The following is a 21258-nucleotide window of genomic DNA, read 5'->3' on the forward strand; positions in this document are numbered from 1 at the left end:
GAATTATTACTTGTCAATTATCCTTAGTCATTTGTGCCATTAGCAATCTGTTTACATAAAAAGCCTCAAACTCTGAATTACTCACAGATTAACTAGTATTGTGAACTTGACTGAAAAAGGTAGTTATTATTCAAGACTTAAAAAATGGACTACTGACTTGACAGTTTTGCAGATAATGATGGTTATCCTCCACAAGAGGTTAAGTCTCATTTGTGAAAAAGGCAAGCTGTTTGCAGACTGCTGTATTTAAACATCTGTCTAAAAGGGAAGTGTGATATAAAGAGAAGATTGTCAAGGTAAGTCAAATCAGGAACTTGGGAGAGCTTTGCAAACAGAGAACTGAGGCCGGTGACAGAGGATTAAGATCCACCACACATGGACGTCTAGTGGCTCGGTACTAGGAAAGGAGCTACAACTGCCGCATTCCTAATACTGAACCACTAGATTTTAGAGTACTTCTTGTTTTCCGCTGCTGACAGGCTTTATAGAGATTCTTATTTCCTTTTACAGCAAGACCTAGGAGCTTCCCACAGCACCAAAATCAAATAGCTTGCTGACCGCATTATTGGGCAGCTAACAAACCTGAACCCAAGAGGAAGATGAGAAACACCCAACACAGAATTACAGATGGACTGAAGGGCCCTATTTGCATGTAAAGAATATAGAATACATGGAAGTTTGGTAGTTTTTAGATATTGTGAGATGATTAAAATTAGGAGGAAAAAAACAAACTTGTTAAAAAAAAAAAAAACGACCTTTATTGAAGACATTCTTGAATGTCGACAGCTGCATTTGATATTAGAGTGGTATTCAAAGAACAATAAAAAGACATTGGGACAGCACATAAAAAAATATTTTTCAAAATAAACAAAAATACACTAGCAACTCAGAAATCTCATTTTTGAGTTGGAACACCTAAAGACTAGTTACTTTCATACTTATTTGTAGTCCTCCTAGACTGTTACATAATATGGCAGGGGTAAAGTACTACCACTAGAAAATTCAAAACGTAAGATATGTAGTGTTGACTTTACAAAAAAAACAAAAGAAAAAGAAAAGGAGAATAACACTGTACATCTTAAAAACATCAAATATACACATGATCTTGGTCAATCTGACTTCGGTTTTTCAAGATGGTGAATTGAGATATAAGGATATATGGCATAAACAAAACTGCAGGTCCCATCCCCAAGTGAGCTACTCATCATCATCATCCTCATCTTCCTCTTCTTCTTCTCCTTCCTCTTCTTCTTCTTCATTGTCATCATCATCATCATCAGCTGCAGCAGCTGGTCCTGAATCCACTTTTCCCTTTGTGCGGTAAGCAACAATATCCTGTAACAGAGAGATAAGCTCTTTTCCATGCTCCAACAATAACATTTTTCTATCAAATTTCAAAAGTTTAACTTCCATGTCATTTTGGATAATCACCTTGTCATATTTCTCCTTCAACTTGGCAGCCTTCTTCTCATATGGCTGTTTTTCTTCCGCAGATGAGCTATTCCACATCTCTCCCAACTTCTTTGCTGTGTCCCCAATGGAAAGGCCTGGATTTTCACTTTTTATTTTTGGGCGAAAATCTGCACAGAAGAGGAAAAATGCAGACCTGTGGGGGGGAAAGAAGGAAATGGAAAAACAAAACAAAAATGTTGCTGTTTAATTGATCAAAATACCCCTACAGTCTGAAAGAAAATGAGAAAGTATAGGTTATGGCACATACGGTGGTCTCTTCGGGGCATTGGGGTCCTTGAATCGCTTCTTCTTCTGGCCCTTGGGAGGCACGTAATTCTTCATTTCCCGCTCATAACGCAACTTGTCTTGCTTGGCCATGTCTTCAAACTTGCCTTTCTCTTTTGGTGACATTGTCTTTGGAGAAACACAGCCAGTTTTAAACAATCTAAAAAATAAAATACTGAATTTAGAAAACTGAAAATAAAATCTAATATTATGAATAATTTCTTTTACCTTCCATCGCTCAGAGCATTTCTTGGAGAACTCTGAGAAGTTGACACTGGCATCAGGGTGTTTCTTCTTATGCTCCTCCCGGCATGTCTGCACAAAGTAGGCATATGAGGACATTTTGCCCCTCGGCTTCTTTGGATCCTTCCCCATTTTGGCTTACTAAATTTTAAGGAGAGAAAATACATAGTTTTAAATTCAAAGTATACCAGCACTTTCATGCAATGTAAGTAATAGCATCTGAATGGCCCTCGCCAATTGTCTGCCTCCTACTCCATCAGTTCCTCACATCTATTGTTTAAACTGGGTGGTGGGAGGAGGGTGCCTGGGGTGACTGATGATCCATTGTATGAAGAGGCTAGCATTTATTAAAACTACAATCAGCTACACATTACTCTACTGACGCGTTAGATCAAACGTTTACCTATACAAGCTAGTAAAAACAGTATAGTGCTGTTTAATTTTAGCACTCCGACAATATAACGTGAAGCTAACCGGCTAAAGGTTCTACGTGAACACATTAGCGTCCACCTCATTTGATTGTTCATTAGCTTTTAGCCATCTTGCTTTGTGTCCTCTTGCTATCAGCGTTAGCCTTCAAGCTAGGCTAGCATGTCACGGTGCTCATCTCGGGAGACGATTATGAAAATGGCTGATTAGACTGCTAACAATGGCTAGCTGCCCGTTTTCAAACACCCCTTACGTCCTTTAGGACAAATTTGCCTGTTACTGCTGTCACCTGTCTAAACGCTAAAGCTTATTCGACTAAAAGTTTAGTGAAAGTCGTACTAATACCGGAGAATGATGCTCTGCCTGTATCACCGTACTCCGGTTGCCTCAGCACCAGTCAACGGTATTAACCTACATTCAACAGCCAGCTAGCGCTAGCCTTTATGGTAGCATCCAGCCACCTTTAGCACGCACCACAGCAGCGGACGTTACGTTAAGCGAAGTGCGGCAGACAGTTAACTCGACCATCAGGGCTCTTGTCCCTTAACCCAATGGGCACTTTATTTTGGTTATTACTCATGGCCGTGGTGAATGTCACTGTACGGTAACTACTTAGCCAAGTTAGCAAGATAACGTTCAACACCAGGAGCTTGACACTGAGTTAGCATCCCATTCAGCTCAGCCATGCAACCAACTACGTACAACGTTAATGTATACTGTGCAAAGCATATCCCAGAGCATTGTTTCATTCATAAGAGCAGCTCACTATTCGCTTTGTTTAAGATTACGTTTATAGTGCTTACCCCTACAGCGCTATATGAGGCCAGCCGCACGTCGGTACGTCTCAAACAATGGGACGAAAAGCACCGTCAGTGCGCGGTCTTTTGGCTGCGAGAATCCGTCTGTGTTTATTCTGTGTGTTGGGCACCGGCTGTCGGACATTGGCTGCCGCCAACTCCTTGGAGTATCTTATTGGACACGCGCTGTCAGTCCTGCTTGTTGAACGGTTGGTTGTTCAAAACACGGCGGTGTGATGGCGCTCGGCTTGAATGGCAGTGAGTTTAACTGCAGGGAAACACAAACGGAAAGAAATGCAGAGCCCATTAGTAAAAAACAAAAAGGAAAGACTAGCGATTTGAAGTTACTCCTAAGCTTTTAAAGGAGCATTATCAGCGAATCATATCGTTTACGTGACACACTGCTTTGAGGGTGTTTGTCCCCGTTCTGATTTATTTATTGTCTATTTTACCACATGTACATGTTAAAGCAAGTTTTAATATTAGACAAGAATAAATTAAAAATGTTTTTAAATGATAGTTTCATTAATCCAGCGAAATATTAATTATTATTAAATATTAATGAATTAAGTATGATTTAACACATTTTTTGAAAAGCGGAGTTCAATTTCACTGGCTATGGAAAGCACTTAATTAGGTTTTGACAAAAGGAAGTGGTCTTTAGTGATGTGTGATTCCACTGATTTCCTTTCCGATCCGATAACCAAGTAAAATTCAGGGTGGTATCGACGATACTGATCCGATACCGATACTTTGTACAAAAACTTAATGTTTCATTGTATTTCATAATACAATATATAATTGTATTATGTAATTATAATAATAATATAATAATATAGCTTCATAATGATTACATAACGTTAGACTACTTGTTCTTATTGCTTAATAATGCAGAATTATCATATAGAAATTTAAAAAAAACTTGAAGTTGTGCTCTATTTGAGCATGTTGCCTGCCTGCAACACTAAAGGACTCCACGAGATACGTCTGTCTCGCCCTAGCATCACCTGTCCCTCTCCTCCTCTTCAGTTCGCCTCAACATAACCTCATCATATTCTGTGATATGATTTACTCTGAAGTGTTTGACGAGGTTAGTGGTGTTGCCACAACACCTCACTGTCTTGCCACATGTATTGCAAACCGCGTCTTGGCTGTTTGTGGATGTAAAATACGTCCGCACATGACTCCGTTAACATTCTGCCATTGTTGTGAGTGCGTACGCCAAGGGGCTGCCACACATTTATACAGGGTGGGCCATTTATATGGATACAACGTAATAAAATGGGAATGGTTGGTGATATTAAAGTCCTGTTTGTGGCACATTAGTATATGTGAGGGGGTAAACTCCTTAAGATTGGTGGTGACCATGGTGGCCATTTAGAAGTCAGCCATCTTGGATACAACGTTTGTTTTTTCAATAGGAAGAGGGCCATGTGACACATCAAACTTATTGGTAATGTCACAAGAAAAACAATGATGTGCTTGGTTTCAACGTAACTTTATTCTTTCATGAGTTATTTACAAGTTTCTGACCACTTATAAAATGTGTTCAATGTGCTGCCCACTGTGTTGGATTGTGAATGCAACCCTCTTCTCCCACTCTTCACACACTGATAGCAACACCGCAGGAGAAATGCCGGCACAGGCATCCAGTATCCGTAGTTTTAGGTGCTGCACATCTCATATCTTCACACCATAGACAATTGCCTTCAGATGTACCCCAAAGATAAAAGTCTAAGCGGGTCAGATCGGGAGACCTTGGGGGCCATTCAACTGGCCTACGACGACCAATCCACTTTCCAGGAAACTGTTCATCTAGGAATGCTCGGACCTGGCACCCATAATGTGGTGGTGCACCATCTTGCTGGAAAAACTCAGGGAACGTGCCAGCTTCAGTGCATAAAGAGGGAAACACATCATCATGTAGCATGTAGCATCATGTACAGCCGTGTTTCACATATGACTATGAACGCGTAAGAGGAAGTAGTTCCTTCCAATTTAGACGATCCGAATGATATAGTTTCTTTCTACTGTGTTCCTTTTAATGACAAACTACAAATTTACCCCAAAGTACTAAAATATCGATATTTTAATATGAGAATCGATTCTACAACATAACTTGCTGGTATCAGAAGAATCGATATTTCAGTATCGATCTGCACACCACTAGTGGTCTTAAAGATCTCAAAAAGCACACCATGCAACAACTTTGTACAGGAAACCTTCCCAGGATTTTCCAGCCTACTAAAAGGACTCAAAAGAGTGGATTGACAACTCGTCCATGAAGTCATAAAAGAACCCAGAGCAATATCTAAAAGAAACTCGCAGTCTCACTTCCCTCAGTTATCCTGCATTTCAGATTAAGTCGGAATTTCCAAGTTCCCAGTTGCAATTGTTATATTTATTTCAGTTCAATTAATTTTTTTTTTAATTACAACAGCAGTTGCCTTAAGATGCTTTTTTTGTTGGTCTGGAATGTCCCTTCGACTCCAATTTTATTTTCTGAAAGTACCAGCCCCACCAACCTGCAGCTGTGCATAATACAAATACAGCATATTACAAAAAGCAAGTATTATGCTGTATTGTTTGAGACACAGGAATGGCTCTTCCTTGTTGAGAAGCAAATCAAATCCTGTTTTTCTTTATATTTATTACTAAAATGCACTAACTCGGGAGTAACATCACTCCTGAGTTCTGTCACCCAACGTATGAGGTAACTGGAATGTGCCAATAAGGTCAGTGTTCATAATTCAACAATAAGAAAGAGACTGGGAAAAAAGTAGCATCCATGGGTGAGTTTACTCAAGAATACATAGGCTTGTCTCGCATTTGCCAAAAAAACATCCTCCAAAGAACATCCCAAAACTTTTAAGAAAATATTCTGTGGACTGATGGGACAAAAGTACAACTTTTTAGAAGCCTTGCATAAAACTAACATAGCATTTCATAAAAAGGACATCATACCAGTAGTCAGACATGGTGGTGCTAGTGTGATGATTTCAGGATGCTATACTGCTTCAGGTTCTGGCCAACTTGTCGAAACTGATGGAACCATGAATTCTGCTTTCTATCAGAAAATCCTGAAGAATAATATCCAGCCATCAGTTTGTGACCCAAAGCTGTGAAGTACAGTTTGGTTATGCACAAGTCTAAGTCTCTGAATGTCTCAAAAAATAATAAATAAAAGGATGGTTTTAGAGCGGCCTACTCAGAGACCAAGGTTAAATCCAATTGAAATGCTTTTGCGTGACCTTAAACAGGTCATTCATGTTTGAAAATCCGTCACTGGGCCTGAATTAAAACAATTCTAAGACTCATTGCCAGTTATCACAAATGCTTGGTTGTATATACTATAGTCATTGCTGCCAAAAGTGGTCAAACTAGTTATTAGGTTTAGGAAGCACTCACTTTTAAGTTAGGGAATGTAGTGTTATCATTTTTAGCAGCAGCAAAAGTAATAATAGCAAAGCTTTGAGGTGACTTCTAATAGTAAAAACTTCTGAAGTCAATTTTTTGTGTGGACAAGGATGGATGAACAAAGCCAAAATGTTAAATGTTTACCTCCTGCAACTATGAAATATCTTATTTTATGTCATGTACTATTTTTAGAAAAAACAAATCATGATATTATCTAAAGTTTAGTTTATACAGTTAAAAGATGTGTAATACAGTTGAAAGAAGTGCAGTACAGAAGAATTGCCTGTTTCTCTTTTAATGTTTTTTATTTATAAAATGTTCAGGAACTATTAAATCTATTGCTGTAAGTTATTTCTCTTTGAATTGTTGATGAGTTGAATATTGATTACCGAAGAATATACCCAAATGTACTTAGTTACTACCCACTATCACCAGTAACAGACATATAAGGCGCCTGTAACAATGCTAAATTTTTAATTCAACATCTCCCCTGCTGTGCTTCTGTTTAAATGTTGTAGGTCTCCATAACCACAGTGCATACTACATCCTGCTTGGATCAGCTTTGACACTGTGTAGATAAAGCTTGTGTACGTATAATGCTCTAATTTTAATACTCACAGGAATTGTCAGCATATGCTTTTCATCAGGATACCAATGAGTTAATGAGGTGACTTTTCATCTAAAAATTAAATGGATTTAAGTACACTGAAATCAGCTATAAGAGGAGATGCTAAAACAAACCAGCAGTCACCAATGGCAACGCAAGGTAATGTTAAACCAAGGATAGGTAAACACAAAAAGAAACCCAGTATGGAACTTATTGTATGTAATGTTTTCTTACATTTATTTTGCATGTTATTGTAACATCAAAAGGTTTTGTTTAATTAACGTACATGTTATACCAGTTTTGTGTTTTTTAAACTTACTTATCTGCTTTTTTATGTTTTGTTTTTTCTTGTTTTAAAATGTTTCGTTTTTATTATTTTGGGGTGTTATTTTTAGTTGTTTGTTGTTGTAATATGACTGTTTGTCAGATTATAAGATTTGAGAAGTTAGGAATTGTTTTGCCCACTATCACCTGTAACAGACATATAAGCAATGTTCCCTCTAAGCTGCGCACGTGCGCAATTGCGCACTGATGGCACGGTCTCTGCGCAGATAAAAATCTGCGTTGCCCACAAAAAAAAAAATCTAACCTGAATTGAAATTAAAATTAAAACTTTAACAATTCTGTTTTGCAGTGTTAGTCAGTAAGTGACTGGGTGCTCCAGTATGGGATTAGAACGATGCCACCTTATCCCATAGTCCATCCAATCACGCAATTCACATTCACGTAAATGCGCAGCTAATCAACGTCGTTGGCAGGCTATGACAGCGTCCTTATGTGCGGACACCGGTGTTTTAGCTAGCAAAGCGGCCTGGCTGATGTGGAGTGAAGCCACGTTAATTACAACGTGTACAACCATTGGAGATGTGAGCAGGACAGACGGAACAATTGACGGAAAAAGTGTGGACTTTATACCAGTTTTTAAATTGTGTTGATAGGCCACGTAAAACCAGAGTTATGATAAAAATATATGCAATGTTTGGTTTTCTTCCTGATTACTATGGTTGTTTATATTTACTGTGGGAAGAAACTGTAAAAACATATAAGGAAAACGCTCGAAAGCACTCCAGGAAGTTTTAGGAGTGACGGCGGTTTTGAAATGCGAGATATATGATCTTGTGTAGTTAGTGTGTAGTGTAGTCAATAGTTTTGTTGTGTGCGTCAGAACAATGAGGCGACTGCTGAATGTTACAGGTGTTACAGAAGTGATACATCTCCTGTTGTCAGGCCTGCAGGTATCAGGCTTTTGATGTTCTCCTTTATCTCATAGTGGACAGAAATGATTTTTTGGAGTAGCACAAATAATTTGTGTGGCATCAAATTTGATGCAGAACAGCTGGTTGTTCTGTAAATATTTTGAAATGTTTGTTTAAAAAACGCCTTGGCAGCATTTTTAGGTAAACAGCTGCAAAAAACTTTGTTGTTTGCAAAACTCAGTAACTTTTTTAAGAAGTAACTATATATTTAATTGCCCAACATTGGTCTTTATATACTGTATTTTGCAGACAGAGAGTTACAGGACTCTCTCCCAGACCACAGACCCATACTCATAATACAAGTCTGCTTTATAAAAAAAAAGAAAAAAAGAAAAAAGTTGTGTTTTCAAACACAACTGGAGTTCAAGTTATTTTTTACTTCCAATAGTGTTAACATACTACACAGGTCATGAACAAGATGTTTTTAAATTTTCATTGTAAGTGGGCTAAAGCAGTTAATTAAAAGTAGTCTAATATACATGCTGTAATTTGATTATTTTAATAAACTATGTAAGTTGGATGGATTCGATGCTGGCGTGACCACTGTGCGTTCGCTCAGACACATGAAAAATGAGAGAGAACATTGCATATAAGGCACCTTATATGTCTGTCACTATATATATAAGGCACCTCTAACAAATCCTTATAATACAAGCACATGCACCATAGTCACAATATCCCATTTTATACTCTCTTATTAAACAGATGCACCAATTACTACTCATGTTTTACGTGGCAATTTTGACCAAATTGACTAACAGTAAATTTTCCAGTATGTTTTGTTTTATGTGATTTTTGAAGTCCATGTTAATATTTCAAGCAAAATCTGCATAATATTAAAATTACAGAGAACTACAGAACTTAGAAGTACAGATTCGTTTTTTTAGTACAAGTCTACATTTTAATAGATCAAAAAGTAACATTTATTTTAAGCACAGTTATATTACAGAGGTATACAGTAGCCTTTGTCATACTGTCGTTACTATGTAGATCAAAAAGTTTAACTTGAACTCAGGTTTAGATGTTTACATTGTGCCATGTCTACACTGATTGAAATACTTAAAAAAAGTAGTTACAGTATAGTAGTATTTTTTTCCAGGGGGGGAACAGTGGTGGGATCCATATGAAACAACTCACAAAAGGCAATTCGTCTACCAGCCAAGTTCAGCTGCAGATATTTTCCTGTAAGTAAAATCATGGACTTATGAGGCTCTAAATAAGCATACATATTATGCATGGTTGTGTGTGTAATTATGTGTCTGTGCTGGTACTTATGTAGGAAGCCCCTGTCAACGTCATTGATAGACTCATATTCACAGTCTGGACCTTTTGGTTCAAGTATATACAGTAAGGACTTTAGCTGGAAGCCTGCCTGTAAACTTGAATGCATTCGTACAGGAACAGCCTCAGGGCAGAGGAGAAATAACCCGCATCCCAGCAAGGTTAGTACCAACCCTCAGTTTTTACATTTATAGTGAAATGGCATGCTTGACCTTTCACAGTGTATTGTAACCTTTAAATTAAGCTATTTTTCCCCAAGTCTTTCATGATGTGGAGGCTTCCAAGGGATGTTGCAAGAAACTCTGACCATATTGCATTCCCTTTGAAATGCTTCCCTTCTGAGGGTGTAATCCGTAAGGCCCTAACCACACAGTACCTCTCCACTTACAAATGTGACTTCATGGGTACACCTCAAGGTACACAATTTTCAGTCAATCTCATGTATACGAGAACTCGTCAGAATGGCTGAAGACATCCGTGCACACAGGAATATCCAGATGTCATAACATTTCATGATATTTCTCTCTACAGTCCATTTTCCATTTGACATTCATTTTCTTTTTGTCGTGGTATTTTCTTCTTGACAGAGTACAATGACACTGAAAAAGCAGCCAGATGGTTTGCACCTATGCACAACAGGCACCGCATATCACTCTCTACTGACACAGTGATGAGGGCCAATTATCGCCAGCCAAACCAAAAATCTGAACTCGTGGTCAGTGTTTCTCACTGCTGCAAAACAGATCCAAATGTGACCTGCCCCGGTATAGGTACTGTCTACTCAAAAACTATAGAAGATGCATGTAAACAGCAGCTCTGGTGATTTGCAGTGTATGATGATTCTCTATGTTACAGTTCCCACTGTTGTACCAAGAAACTTGCAGATTCAGAAGAATCGTGCTAATGTAACAACCTATAACCAATTTTTCGGAAAGCCAGTCAATACTGTCACATCTGTGATGAAGTCTCTGACACCCCAGGAGCTGGAGCAGTTACACAGAATTTTACCTAAAAGGGGTTAGCACCAATTTATTTTATTTTATTTTATTTTCTGATGTTTTAGCTTTATAACAGATTGTTCAGTGATTGTGGTTTGACAGATGTGCTTATGTTGGTTTTTATCTTTTGGCTTTACAGAGCAGGAGGCTCTAAAAGTGGTTTTGAGTAAAGATGTCTGTCCAAACAATAAGGAGAAAGTCAATAAACTTCCACCAGCTGTGCGTGACTCAGACTCGCCAGAGTGGAGCTCAAGCTGGCCAGGACCTCACTGAATTTCATCACTTTATATTAGCTGTTTGTGTTTTTATGTAATCTCAGTTCACTCTGTAAAATCAGCACAATAATATTATGAATTAAATATGATAGAATTCATTTTTGCTGATTTAGTTTTTGTGTGCGTGATAATTGTGACCTAACGTCTGTGCCCAATAATCAAATGTTCTCGTGCTCCTCTTAGTTTTATATTCCCCAATCGAACTTAACTCAATTCTTATACAGCTTGATAACAATAAAAGAAAAATGCTTAACCTTTGTTGACACATATTAGCAACTGTAGGTTTGCAATGTAAATTAAATGAAGTGAAAGTTATTAAACCCCGATTCTTTTGTCCCCATGACAGAACAGAGAAAACCGACTCATAGTGTGTTAAAATATTGATATTTCTTTTATTCAATCATCTTCCGGAAGAGAGAGACCTCTGCACAGCTCAAACGCCAGTTGCAAGAGCTCTCTAACATTAGAATCATAAACTGTGCTTCATATAGGTGTTATTTTGGTACTTTACACGTCACACAGTCTCAAACATTGCTTATATGGCAAGTTCCTCATTTCAGTGTCTTATCTATTAATATGGCTGTGCACTAAAACTTCCTGTTTTTCAGTCTGGCTGAGCACTTAGTTTGTGAGTTAAAAGTGACCTTGCTCTACAAGCCTTTATTAAAGTACATAAAACAATATAATGAGCAGATACACATTAAAAAATATTTCTCTTATCCCTAACAAAGTTAAAACGTGGCACAGTAGTTTAAAATACAGCACAATATCTCAATAGCTTATTTCTATCCATTTGCAATGTTTACATGGTCACAGCCCTGATTCTTTGCAAGCACTGGGTCTTGTTTTAAGCTGTGTAGTCTCAGTTGTCACTTTTGGTGTCTTAGTTACCACGGGGCCACCTGCTCTGTTCAGGTGTAATGCATAAGTGAGTATCAGGTGAGCTAGTGTAAGATCTGACTGATTAACGTCTGTTTGGAGGTCTCTTTGAAGAAATGTTTAACACTAAAATGTGCCTTTTATGTCACACCTACCTTTAAGATACAGGAATTAAAAAGAATGCCTTTGGGGAAAAAGGTTCGCTCTTCTTCAGCTTCAGGAAGATTAGAGACTCAACATGTACACAGGTAATCTGCTCTGTTATTGTTTACCCTGCCGCCACTGGAAATCACATTGCTTTTAAATGTCAGCTCCAACAGAGTTTAAATGTCTAGACAAGTGATAAAAGTTGAAGCCTTGCTTTATTCTCAGTCTTGGTTACAAAATGTTTGCTGTAGTCATGGGGCTTGTGTTGCCATCTGTGGTAGTACTTAGTAGTTATCCTGTAATGCAGGAAGCACTGTCACCTGGGAATCATAATCACATTCCTAGGATTAAACAGATCATATGCAACATCGCTAATGTTTCTTTTTCAAACGTGAGAATTTTGATTCTTCTAATAAGTCCCTTCTTGTATAACTGAAGGTCAAATGTTACTTACCCATATATCAAATCCTCCAGCATCCTCTCAGAACTGAGTGGTTTAGAGGAGAGGACAAGAAACACATCTGGGCTGGGATATCGGGATGAGAAAGCAGATGATTCTTCAGTACCAAGACAACTGACTGACAGTGAGGATGGAAAAGAACAGCCTGACTGGTTGGTGAAAGAGCTGCTCAAACAGAGCAGACGGAGACACTCTGTCACACTCGGAGATAATGAGAAAATCACGAGACAGCAATATCACCTCATCAATTCAACTTACAACCTCAAGGTAAAACTCTAAATATCAAGCTTAATGCGAAATGAAATGAGTGAATAAATGTTAACCAAACCATCTCTCCAAGAACAAAGTCCAGGTGGGATAACATCATTATAGATTTTCACCCCTTGCCCATGAGCTTTCGTTTCTAGAGTTGCTACATTTAGCCTGAAGATGTCACTAGAGTGCTGCAGTTCTGAACTTGACTTTACAGACCCTGTTACAGATCCCGAAGAGCTTCTAAACTTGACTACAGCTGAACCACATCCTACCAGTAGCAGCATGGATGTGAGCTCGTGCCAAAAATGCCATTTTAAATCAAGTTGATGATCAATTTACTTGCTCCCTGACAGCACATCGGGCAGGACAATCTATCCCAGAGCCCAGGATGGCCATGTTTCAGGCCAAAGTAAAGCAAACATTGTGGCTGAGCCAACTACTTAAAAGGTCCCCAGTAGATTCAAATTCAAGCTTTCAAGCTGACAAAAATGATAGAATTATGTGGGAGGCTGGTGCAAATGCAGCAGCTCAACTTTGTGGGTTTCAGTTGCAGATGTCAGTCAGACTCCTAGCTAATGTAATGAGCAGTGCGCCTTAACAGATTAGGCAGAAAAGGCTCAGGAGTTCAAAGTTATGCATCTCTTATAAAGGGATCTGCAAGGCAGTCGAGGTTATGTGAACACTTTTAGTCCTTCCATCACTCTGACTGATTAAACAATTATCTCCCCAGTTCAGAAGATACCGTGGGGAAACCTCAACCCTAGTTTCATCCTTGAGGAATTAGGCTGTTTATCCGTGTTATTTATTAATGATAGATCAAAGAGCTTCATGGATCAAGGACCAGTTGCTAGGAAACCATGGAAAATCTGAGGATAGGCCATTAACACAGAGAGCATGGCCTGCCATCCGGCCTTGTGGAAGCATCTTGACATTGACATTGCTGGTGGTGCCTGTGGTGACCATTACAGATAGTAATTATACTCTGAGGTTGAGCCCTAATCATATGTGCTGATAATGGTTCAGTGTAAAATAAATATATACATAAATAAATACTTTTAATTTGCATTTTTAGCACTCAGATTTTAAGAACTGCTTAAATGGAGTGAAAAAAATGGAAGAAGCATATTTGCCAATTACACTTAATTACTTGTTTTATTTTTCATCATGCTGATTTATTGTAATAATCCAGGCTGCCTTGCATAATAGTAACTGTCACAATTCCCTCCTTCTGATTAAGATTGATGAGAAAATATCACTTCAGACCCTTGAGAAACTGAAACTAGCATTTGAGGTATTGTGTGATCTCTTCTGTTATTTTAAAAAAAAATGTACTGTCTGGTTATTCATTTCTGAAATGTGATTTAATTATTTTCTTGCAAAGGAATTTGAATCAGGTGGATTGAGATACATTGATGTTGCCAAATTTGGACCTATGATGAAGAAGTGTTTGGATTTACCTAATGCAGTAAGATAGCATCACACCTCTTTTTGCATCTCTGTCTCAGATTTTTTTAAATCTGCCTCGTCTGTATTTCCCTTTATCTGCAATTAAGGAAATTGCCTGAAGAATTTACCGTAGAAAAGTGTCAGTTCATTCTTTCACTCTTTAAATTTCACAGACCTACATGGAGATTCAAGGGTTATTTAAGAAGATTGATTATTTAGGCAAAGGGACGATTTCATGGGTGAGATTTTTTTTTTATGTGAAGCATACACCCCTTCAAAACACTTTCCTATGTATGTAAACACCAGGATTATGCAATTTAAAAAAGAAAAAGCTAGACAGCAGTAAAATTACTTTGGCTAGTGGGGATTTGTGAACCAAGTATAACTAATAATTATCAGAGTCCTCCTAGCCCTAGGTTGACTGTAAACTATTATATTCATCTTGTGCAGTAATAGTAATGTATCTTCCCTGGACATTGGATTATGACCTTTAATTTAATTGCAAAATTTTAGGTTAGTAAAGAAAAGGCTAAAAATAATTCCATAAAGAACTGATACAAATGTAATAATAATAATCTACAGAAGAACACTGGCATTTCTAACACACAACAAAATGTGATACAGGGTGAGTTCTGCACATACATGCTGCAGCAGTATAAAGGGCAGGAGGAAACTGCAAGACGCAACAACCAGGTGGCCTTCATTCTGCCAGCCACCATGAATTCCTTTAATCATGGGATTCCTATTGTCAACATCCAGTCTACTCATGATGGCACCATCGTAACAGTGCGAGAAGACGGGTGTGCTTGCCACTGGAGTCCTGAACTTAAACCCCAGAAGACCAAACACCTGTTTGTATGTTTCAGCTTGTGCACATTTACCTGAATGCTTACTGTCAACACCATGATTACTTCCTGATGACTTTTTAAAGTCTGTTGCATTCAGCCTTGAGTTAAATAGTTCCTGTTGAACATTCTTTCAAACCAGCTTGCCAATGTATATATTTTTAAAAAGACCAGTAAATTCCTAAAATAGGCAGGCATTGTGACACTGTGGAAATAATTACTGATACTGGAATATGCAGCACATCAGCGACGAGGGCATTTAAATAAAAAAAAATTTTTGAAAAGCATTTAAACCTTTAAAATTGTTCTAACGGTGATTGTAGCATATTCATATTATTTAGCTAACATAACAAACAGCAAACTCAGAATAGCAGGTCAATTGTAATTTCAAACTGACCTTGAATTTTGTAAATATGAGTTTTTAATGTATTTGTTAATTCTCACAGAATGAAGATCCAACAAATACAAAGTCAAAATGGGCAAGTGACTTTGCTCTGATGAGCGAGTACAACAAGCTGATGATCGGGACAGGGTAATGAGAAGTGGTGAAATAAAATTTACTCTTGTTAACTACAGGTCCCGGGCTGTAGTTTGTTTATGTGAATATCTTTACTATCGTGCAGGGACAGAGAGCTCCAGCTTTATAACCTTTTCTCTCTGGAGCCTTATTGTCAGATCAGTGAACTAGAAACAATACCCCTGACAGTGGACTACAGGTGAGCAGCAATTCTTCACACTAGCATCGTCTTATGATTACCTAAATGAATTCTTTACACAGAGTTTGTTTTTCTGCTCATAGCTACAATGGCCAGGATAAATGCTGTGTTCTGTATGGAGACTCTGAAGTAGGTCTTGTTATTAAAAGCTGATTGAATTATCAAACAAAAATCTGGCAGAGATCTAACCGCTTTGTCTCTTAGGGATGTGTGACTATTATTTTAATATCCTCTGCTGGAGATACCTTCAGGTAATGTTGCTTTTTCAAATACTTACACTCACTTAAATTCAAGTTTTGTTTCTGTTTTTAATTTGTTCATATTATGAATGCATTTGAAGATATTTTTGTGACTTTAAGCAAAACATTTTGGCTATTCAAAGTTAAGTATTACCTCTGATTTTCTCCACTACTAGATGATCAAAGAAAAGCCTGGGAGAGGCATTAACCATTCATAGACAATTGTATTTCAGTACTTCAGTATTAGTTTTTCTCCTAAACTGTGATCTTGCTTGATCAAAAAGAATTTGCAAGTTAAAAAGAAATGAGAATACCTCAGAAGACAAGATATATTTAAAATGTGTTTGGTGATTCTGGAGCATAATACACAGCCATTAAAAGTTTGGGTTGCTCTACTGAGTAATATCACCCACTTTACAATAACTCCCACACCACTTCAGTTGCATGGTAACTGCAATACTGAGGCTATTATAAGATGGCTATTATGATTTGCTTTCTTGAGATTTTCTTTTTCTCTCTTTTTTTTAAATTTTAAAGTTAAGGTCAGTTTTTCATCCTCCACTGATTGTGGAATATGGATCATCAGTGGAGGATCCTCTACATACACTGTAAATCCAATTTACTGCTTCCTCTAGCACCGTATAATTTTCAACGTTTATATATTTTTAAAAGCCAAGTGAAGAAATTTTATCATCAGTCACTTTTGGTGCCACCTGGTTTTTAACTCAGTGATTTTTATTAATTTATTTTGTTTTATTTTAATTACCATGCAGTTTAAAGGTAAGTTACCTTGATTTGATTCACTTTTTAACACTTTTGAGAGTTTGTTTTTAGACTGTTTCATGGAGGATTAAAACATGTGTATTTTACTAGTAGTGTTACTACTGCTGTCCTTTAATTCAAATTATAAAGCAACAATCTGTAAACGGAAAAATAGAGAATATTAGTCAAATTGGCAACTTCATGTTGCTGGTTATTGTTATGTGATTTAAAATTATACCTGAGATTCTATGTGTCCCCTAATTATACATAACCTACGTGAAGTTGCATCTCTGAATGTCTGATGGTTTTCAGGCCTGACTGAACATCTCCACATCTCTTTTTATAGGTTATGGAATAAACTGCCAAAGACTGAAACTATACCTAACATATCAATTAACCATGCAGTTCTTTCTCCAAACCTGGCTTTTATTAGATGGAAGGTTCATCATGACTGGGTGACACAGGTGACATTTTACCTTTCTGTGGTTATGCTCCATACAAAGAAATATATTGAGGTTTGCTCATGGTGTGATATTTGACCTATATTATGAAATGAAAGTCCTAAAACAGAAACATTTCTTTCCCAATTTAGATTAAATATTTTCATAGTCTTCAGGTTGTTGTATCCTCATCAAATGAAGAATCTTCTTCTCTTGTTATAGGTAATTTCTGTTCAGCTCTATTTCCGTCTTTCCTATATAGTATGTTCTGTACAATACCAGAAAATCATACATTTATTGTTGTTACTTGGATGTACATATTTACTTGTCTGTTTTGGATGCATACACAGTGTCTGTAATGAGAGAACCAAATCGAAAATCACGCATCCTTAGGATGCTCGTTAAAAAATTGATTTAAAAAATCAACTTCTTTGTATTCTGCAGTGTTCAGTAATTAAACCTAGTTTTGAACATCAGGTTGCCTGGATGGATAGCTGTGAGAAATGACTCATGATGAGTCATTTATCACAAATTCACCAATCTATTCCCACCTGTCTGTGTGCGTGATCACCCCGCATGTGGGCATGTCCACTTGCAGACTTGGTCATTTATTCTGATAATGACTTACCCTTGGTGCAAAAGGAATGTTTTGATTGATGCTTGTACACAAAGCCTAAATAAAATGTGTATTGTCTATGTTTTATTTTGTTTTTTCCTTCTTGAGGCTGCCTGCTGCCTTTAACAGATGCTGAGCAACAGCTGAGTGAAATTAAAGAGACCTGTTATGAAGGTAAATCCAAGAAGATCCAGCTGAGTTGGACACCACAGGTCCGGGCATCATGTGATCAGACTGTCTTTAGCATCTACAAAGGTGTCAGGACCTTTGACCTCTGTCAGAAGCACAGATTGCTGATTACTGGAGGCATGGATAAACTTATACGCCTGTGGAATCCACATTATTCTGGGTAAGGGACCTAGAGTCACTGGGATTTTGTTCTTTGAAGTATCATGTTTTCAAAACACAATAATTTTTTCACCTGATTCAATTTCAATTTTAGAAAACCAACTGGTATTTTGAAAGGCCACTCTGCTCCTATCATCTCCATCCGCATCTCCTCAGAAGACAATCAAATCTTCTCTGTCTCAACAGACTGCACTGTGAAAGTGACTGATGACTCATTTTTATGCTTTACGTGTGATTTTATGTTTTCCAAATTATACAAATGATTTGTGATTCTTATTGTTGTACAGTCATCAAGCCCATGTGCATTTCTCCAACAGTGTTAGAAAACTTGATATAAGGTTAACTTTGCCAGTTTAGCGCCACCATGTTCCAGTGGGGATACTTATACTTTTCTTTTTAGTCCACTACATTTTAAATTTGACAGTGAGTTTCAATTGTATCACATTACTTGATAGATGATTACAGATGAACCACAATAATAAGGATTCAGTGGTACAATATAATACTGATAGAAGCCATCTGACTGTATATACGGTCACGTCAAAAAGAAAGTTTCTATGTTGTTCTGTGAAAAAGTAAGTGCCCCGTTAGTGTTGGCCTGGGCTGCTAATGAAGCTTGATTTGACTTGATTGACAGATCATCATTGAGTTTGCTGATTTGGAGCAATCATTGTGTGTTAATACAATGATCAATCTTCCCAGGAGTAGACAAATTCACCCCAACTTCAGACCATGCAATTCTCAGAGAAAGTAGAAAAACTCCAAAATCTATATCTCAGAAACTACAGGTCAGAGTTAGCATATGACATGTTCACGATGGTACAATTATTTAAAAAAAATAAACAAAGAAACAAAAAACGACTGTTCTTGTTGCTAGGAGAAAGCCTCTTCTTTCTACAAAGAACAGCAACATGGTTTAGGATTGCAAAGCTGCATTTTAACAAATCACAAGACATCTGAAATAATGTTCCTTGTACACACCAAACCAAAGTGGAGCTCTCTAGCCACAGTGAATGATGCTATGTTTGGCAAATATCAAACACAGCATATTAGAACAAATACCTCATGTGAACAGTCGAGCATGGTGGTGGAGGCGTGATGATTTAGGCTTGTATTGAACCGGACCTGGGCACCTTACAGTCATAGAGTAAGCTATAAATTTTGCTGTATACCAAAGTATTCTAGAGACAAATGTGAGGCCATCTGTCTCACAGCTGAAGCTTAAAGTGGATTATGCAACAGGACGGTTATCCCAGACACATCGACAAATCTACAAAGAAAGTAATCAGGGTATCACAATGGCGAGTGGGCCAAAATTCCTGCACGTCAATTTCTCACACACCAATATGAGAAGCTGATCAAGTAATACAGAAAATGATTACTTCAGGTTTTTGCTACTAAAAGTGAATCTGCGAACTATTGAACTCATAGTATTTAGATGTAAGATGTAAAAAATATTTTACTTTATTTTTCACATAACTGTATAACTCTAGTATACTTTATTCTCTCATAAGACATAATTTATACTGTGGTTAAAAGGATAAACAGTAAACAGTGTGAGGTCTTTCACTGCTGTTCATCTGTTTACTTCAGATTTGGCATCTTCAGGATCAGTGTTGCCTGTTTACAGCAGACCCCAAAGCAAGTCGGATTCATGGTGATATTTCTGCATGCGCATATTCCCCTGCAATGAAGTCTCTGTATATTGCAGCGGACTGTATGACTATGCTCCCTCTGAAGTTAAGGTAGGATGTCATGCCTTTGAGCTCAGTTAGCGAGGGGATCCAATATGCTCTGAAGTTCAATACAGCTGCTGATTTTAAACTAAAATCCTACTTTCATTCTGAACATGGAGACTTATTTTTGCAGAGATGACTGTGTCTCCTTAACACTAATCTCGCTCTAGTTATTTCATTCATCTTCTTATCTTTTTCTTCTGTCAGGCAGCGGCTTCACCGTCACTTCACTGTTTCTCACAATGAGCCTGTTTTGTGCTGCGGTTACAGTAAGGAGTTTCGTCAGGTAGTGAGCTGCACTGAAGGATCTGTGAGTAAATTACTGCTTTGCAACATGTGTCCGTTAAAACACATAACCCACCATCATATTAGATATTCTGAAAATCAAGTGTTTAATAAACCTGAGCTGTTACTGGTTTTAGGTTGTGAGAGTCTGGGATTTTGACACTGGGTGTCAACTTTTTGAGTTTGGTGGCTCTCGCGAACTGTCTTCTATCACTTGTTTGACATTTGATCCCAAAGGGAGAAGGTATGATACAATATTTAGTGTCACCTTTTATATAATATAATAAGCCACTACCTTATCATACTTATATTACATTGCCATAAGATGCCATTCTCACATCGTATGTTCTTGAGTCTGCAGACTCGTCACTGGTGGTAGAGATGGATCTTTAAAAATCTGGAACTTCAACAATGGTCTATGCCTGAAGACATTAAAGAAAGGCATGGGTTTCTTTTTCTTTTTCTTTTACTCTCTCAGAAAGTTTGAAACACTAAATTATCTGATCATTGAAAAGTTACTTTTGAATTTTTTGTCTCCCTGTAGATGGTGAATGTCGTGAGGTGTGCGACTGCATCTTTCTCCAAGTCCACAGGAATTTGTGAGTAATGATGTGATATTTGGAAGCGTTTTTGGCTTAGAATAAATTTGAATCCATGCTGAGCTTGTGCAATTTATGTTTGAAGCTATGTGATGTCAGCGGGAAGGGACCGGAAGATTGACATTTACCCAGTGAGTACAAAAGAAATGAACGAATTCAAGGTATTATCTGTCAGAAATCCCCATCCAATTATTTCTTCTTTCCTCCTTCCTTCCATCATGTTGCATCCTATTTGGATTTGTTTACACTGTTATTACCAGCTAACCTCCATTCTGAAATAGAAAAAAAAAGACATTCATATCACATATGCCCTTCTTAAAATTGTTTTATAAAACCAGACAAATGAAGGAGAAAAAATGATGCACATTTTTAATTCCATGTCTAATGACACGTTTTATCCATAAAGGGTGTTTTAAAGATGAAGGGAAAAAAAGGTATTGCTAAT

General features: G+C 37.5%; 3 protein-coding genes across 5 annotated transcripts; 2 read left to right on the forward strand and 1 right to left on the reverse strand.

Annotated features, from left to right (window-relative positions):
* Window positions 1-737: 737 nt before the first annotated feature.
* Window positions 738-3425, reverse strand: hmgb1b (high mobility group box 1b). Of its 3 annotated transcripts, none has more exons than XM_085130605.1 (5): window positions 3213-3425; window positions 1966-2121; window positions 1721-1866; window positions 1432-1606; window positions 738-1335 (listed from the first exon to the last, which is right to left on the reverse strand). In XM_085130605.1, exons 2-5 carry the CDS (start codon window positions 2110-2112, stop codon window positions 1198-1200), a joined length of 606 nt encoding a protein of 201 aa, XP_084986731.1. In that variant the 5' UTR covers window positions 2113-2121; window positions 3213-3425; the 3' UTR covers window positions 738-1197. The 3 variants fall into 3 exon arrangements, with proteins under 3 accessions (XP_084986731.1, XP_084986732.1, XP_084986733.1); XM_085130606.1 differs by lacking the exon at window positions 3213-3425 and adding an exon at window positions 2755-3135; XM_085130607.1 differs by lacking the exon at window positions 3213-3425 and having other exon boundaries at window positions 1721-1897; window positions 1966-2096.
* A 2382-nt stretch (window positions 3426-5807) lies between these two features.
* tex26 (testis expressed 26) lies at window positions 5808-11670 on the forward strand. Its single transcript, XM_085184606.1, has 7 exons — window positions 5808-7389; window positions 9586-9670; window positions 9766-9928; window positions 10027-10183; window positions 10355-10537; window positions 10623-10784; window positions 10905-11670. The coding sequence occupies exons 1-7, from the start codon at window positions 7314-7316 to the stop codon at window positions 11036-11038; spliced, it is 960 nt and encodes a 319-aa protein (XP_085040732.1). The 5' UTR covers window positions 5808-7313; the 3' UTR covers window positions 11039-11670.
* A 106-nt stretch (window positions 11671-11776) lies between these two features.
* Window positions 11777-21231, forward strand: wdr95 (WD40 repeat domain 95). Its single transcript, XM_085184602.1, has 19 exons — window positions 11777-12167; window positions 12541-12793; window positions 14019-14072; window positions 14163-14246; window positions 14401-14466; window positions 14852-15082; window positions 15519-15604; window positions 15696-15788; window positions 15872-15917; window positions 15993-16039; window positions 17136-17253; window positions 17382-17451; window positions 17954-18194; window positions 18288-18393; window positions 19787-19938; window positions 20137-20239; window positions 20352-20458; window positions 20576-20813; window positions 20899-21231. The coding sequence occupies exons 1-18, from the start codon at window positions 12100-12102 to the stop codon at window positions 20763-20765; spliced, it is 2115 nt and encodes a 704-aa protein (XP_085040728.1). The 5' UTR covers window positions 11777-12099; the 3' UTR covers window positions 20766-20813; window positions 20899-21231.
* Window positions 21232-21258: the final 27 nt, after the last annotated feature.

The sequence above is a fragment of the Neolamprologus multifasciatus genome, chromosome 14, assembly GCF_963576455.1.
Source record: "Neolamprologus multifasciatus chromosome 14, fNeoMul1.2, whole genome shotgun sequence".
Lineage (NCBI taxonomy): Eukaryota > Metazoa > Chordata > Actinopteri > Cichliformes > Cichlidae > Neolamprologus > Neolamprologus multifasciatus.

Coding starts and splice junctions, on each gene's coding strand:
- hmgb1b (XM_085130605.1), bottom strand. CDS start 2,112: ATGGGGAAGGATCCAAAGAAGCCGAGGGGCAAAATGTCCTCATATGCC. Junction 1,607..1,720: donor AATGCCCCGAAGAGACCACC/GTATGTGCCATA, acceptor TCCCCCCCACAG/GTCTGCATTTTTCCTCTTCT. Junction 1,336..1,431: donor TGAAGGAGAAATATGACAAG/GTGATTATCCAA, acceptor TCTCTGTTACAG/GATATTGTTGCTTACCGCAC.
- tex26 (XM_085184606.1), top strand. CDS start 7,314: ATGGATTTAAGTACACTGAAATCAGCTATAAGAGGAGATGCTAAAACA. Junction 9,929..10,026: donor ATAACCCGCATCCCAGCAAG/GTTAGTACCAAC, acceptor TTTTTCCCCAAG/TCTTTCATGATGTGGAGGCT. Junction 10,184..10,354: donor CTTCATGGGTACACCTCAAG/GTACACAATTTT, acceptor TCTTCTTGACAG/AGTACAATGACACTGAAAAA.
- wdr95 (XM_085184602.1), top strand. CDS start 12,100: ATGCCTTTGGGGAAAAAGGTTCGCTCTTCTTCAGCTTCAGGAAGATTA. Junction 15,789..15,871: donor CCCCTGACAGTGGACTACAG/GTGAGCAGCAAT, acceptor TTCTGCTCATAG/CTACAATGGCCAGGATAAAT. Junction 20,459..20,575: donor TTTGATCCCAAAGGGAGAAG/GTATGATACAAT, acceptor TTGAGTCTGCAG/ACTCGTCACTGGTGGTAGAG.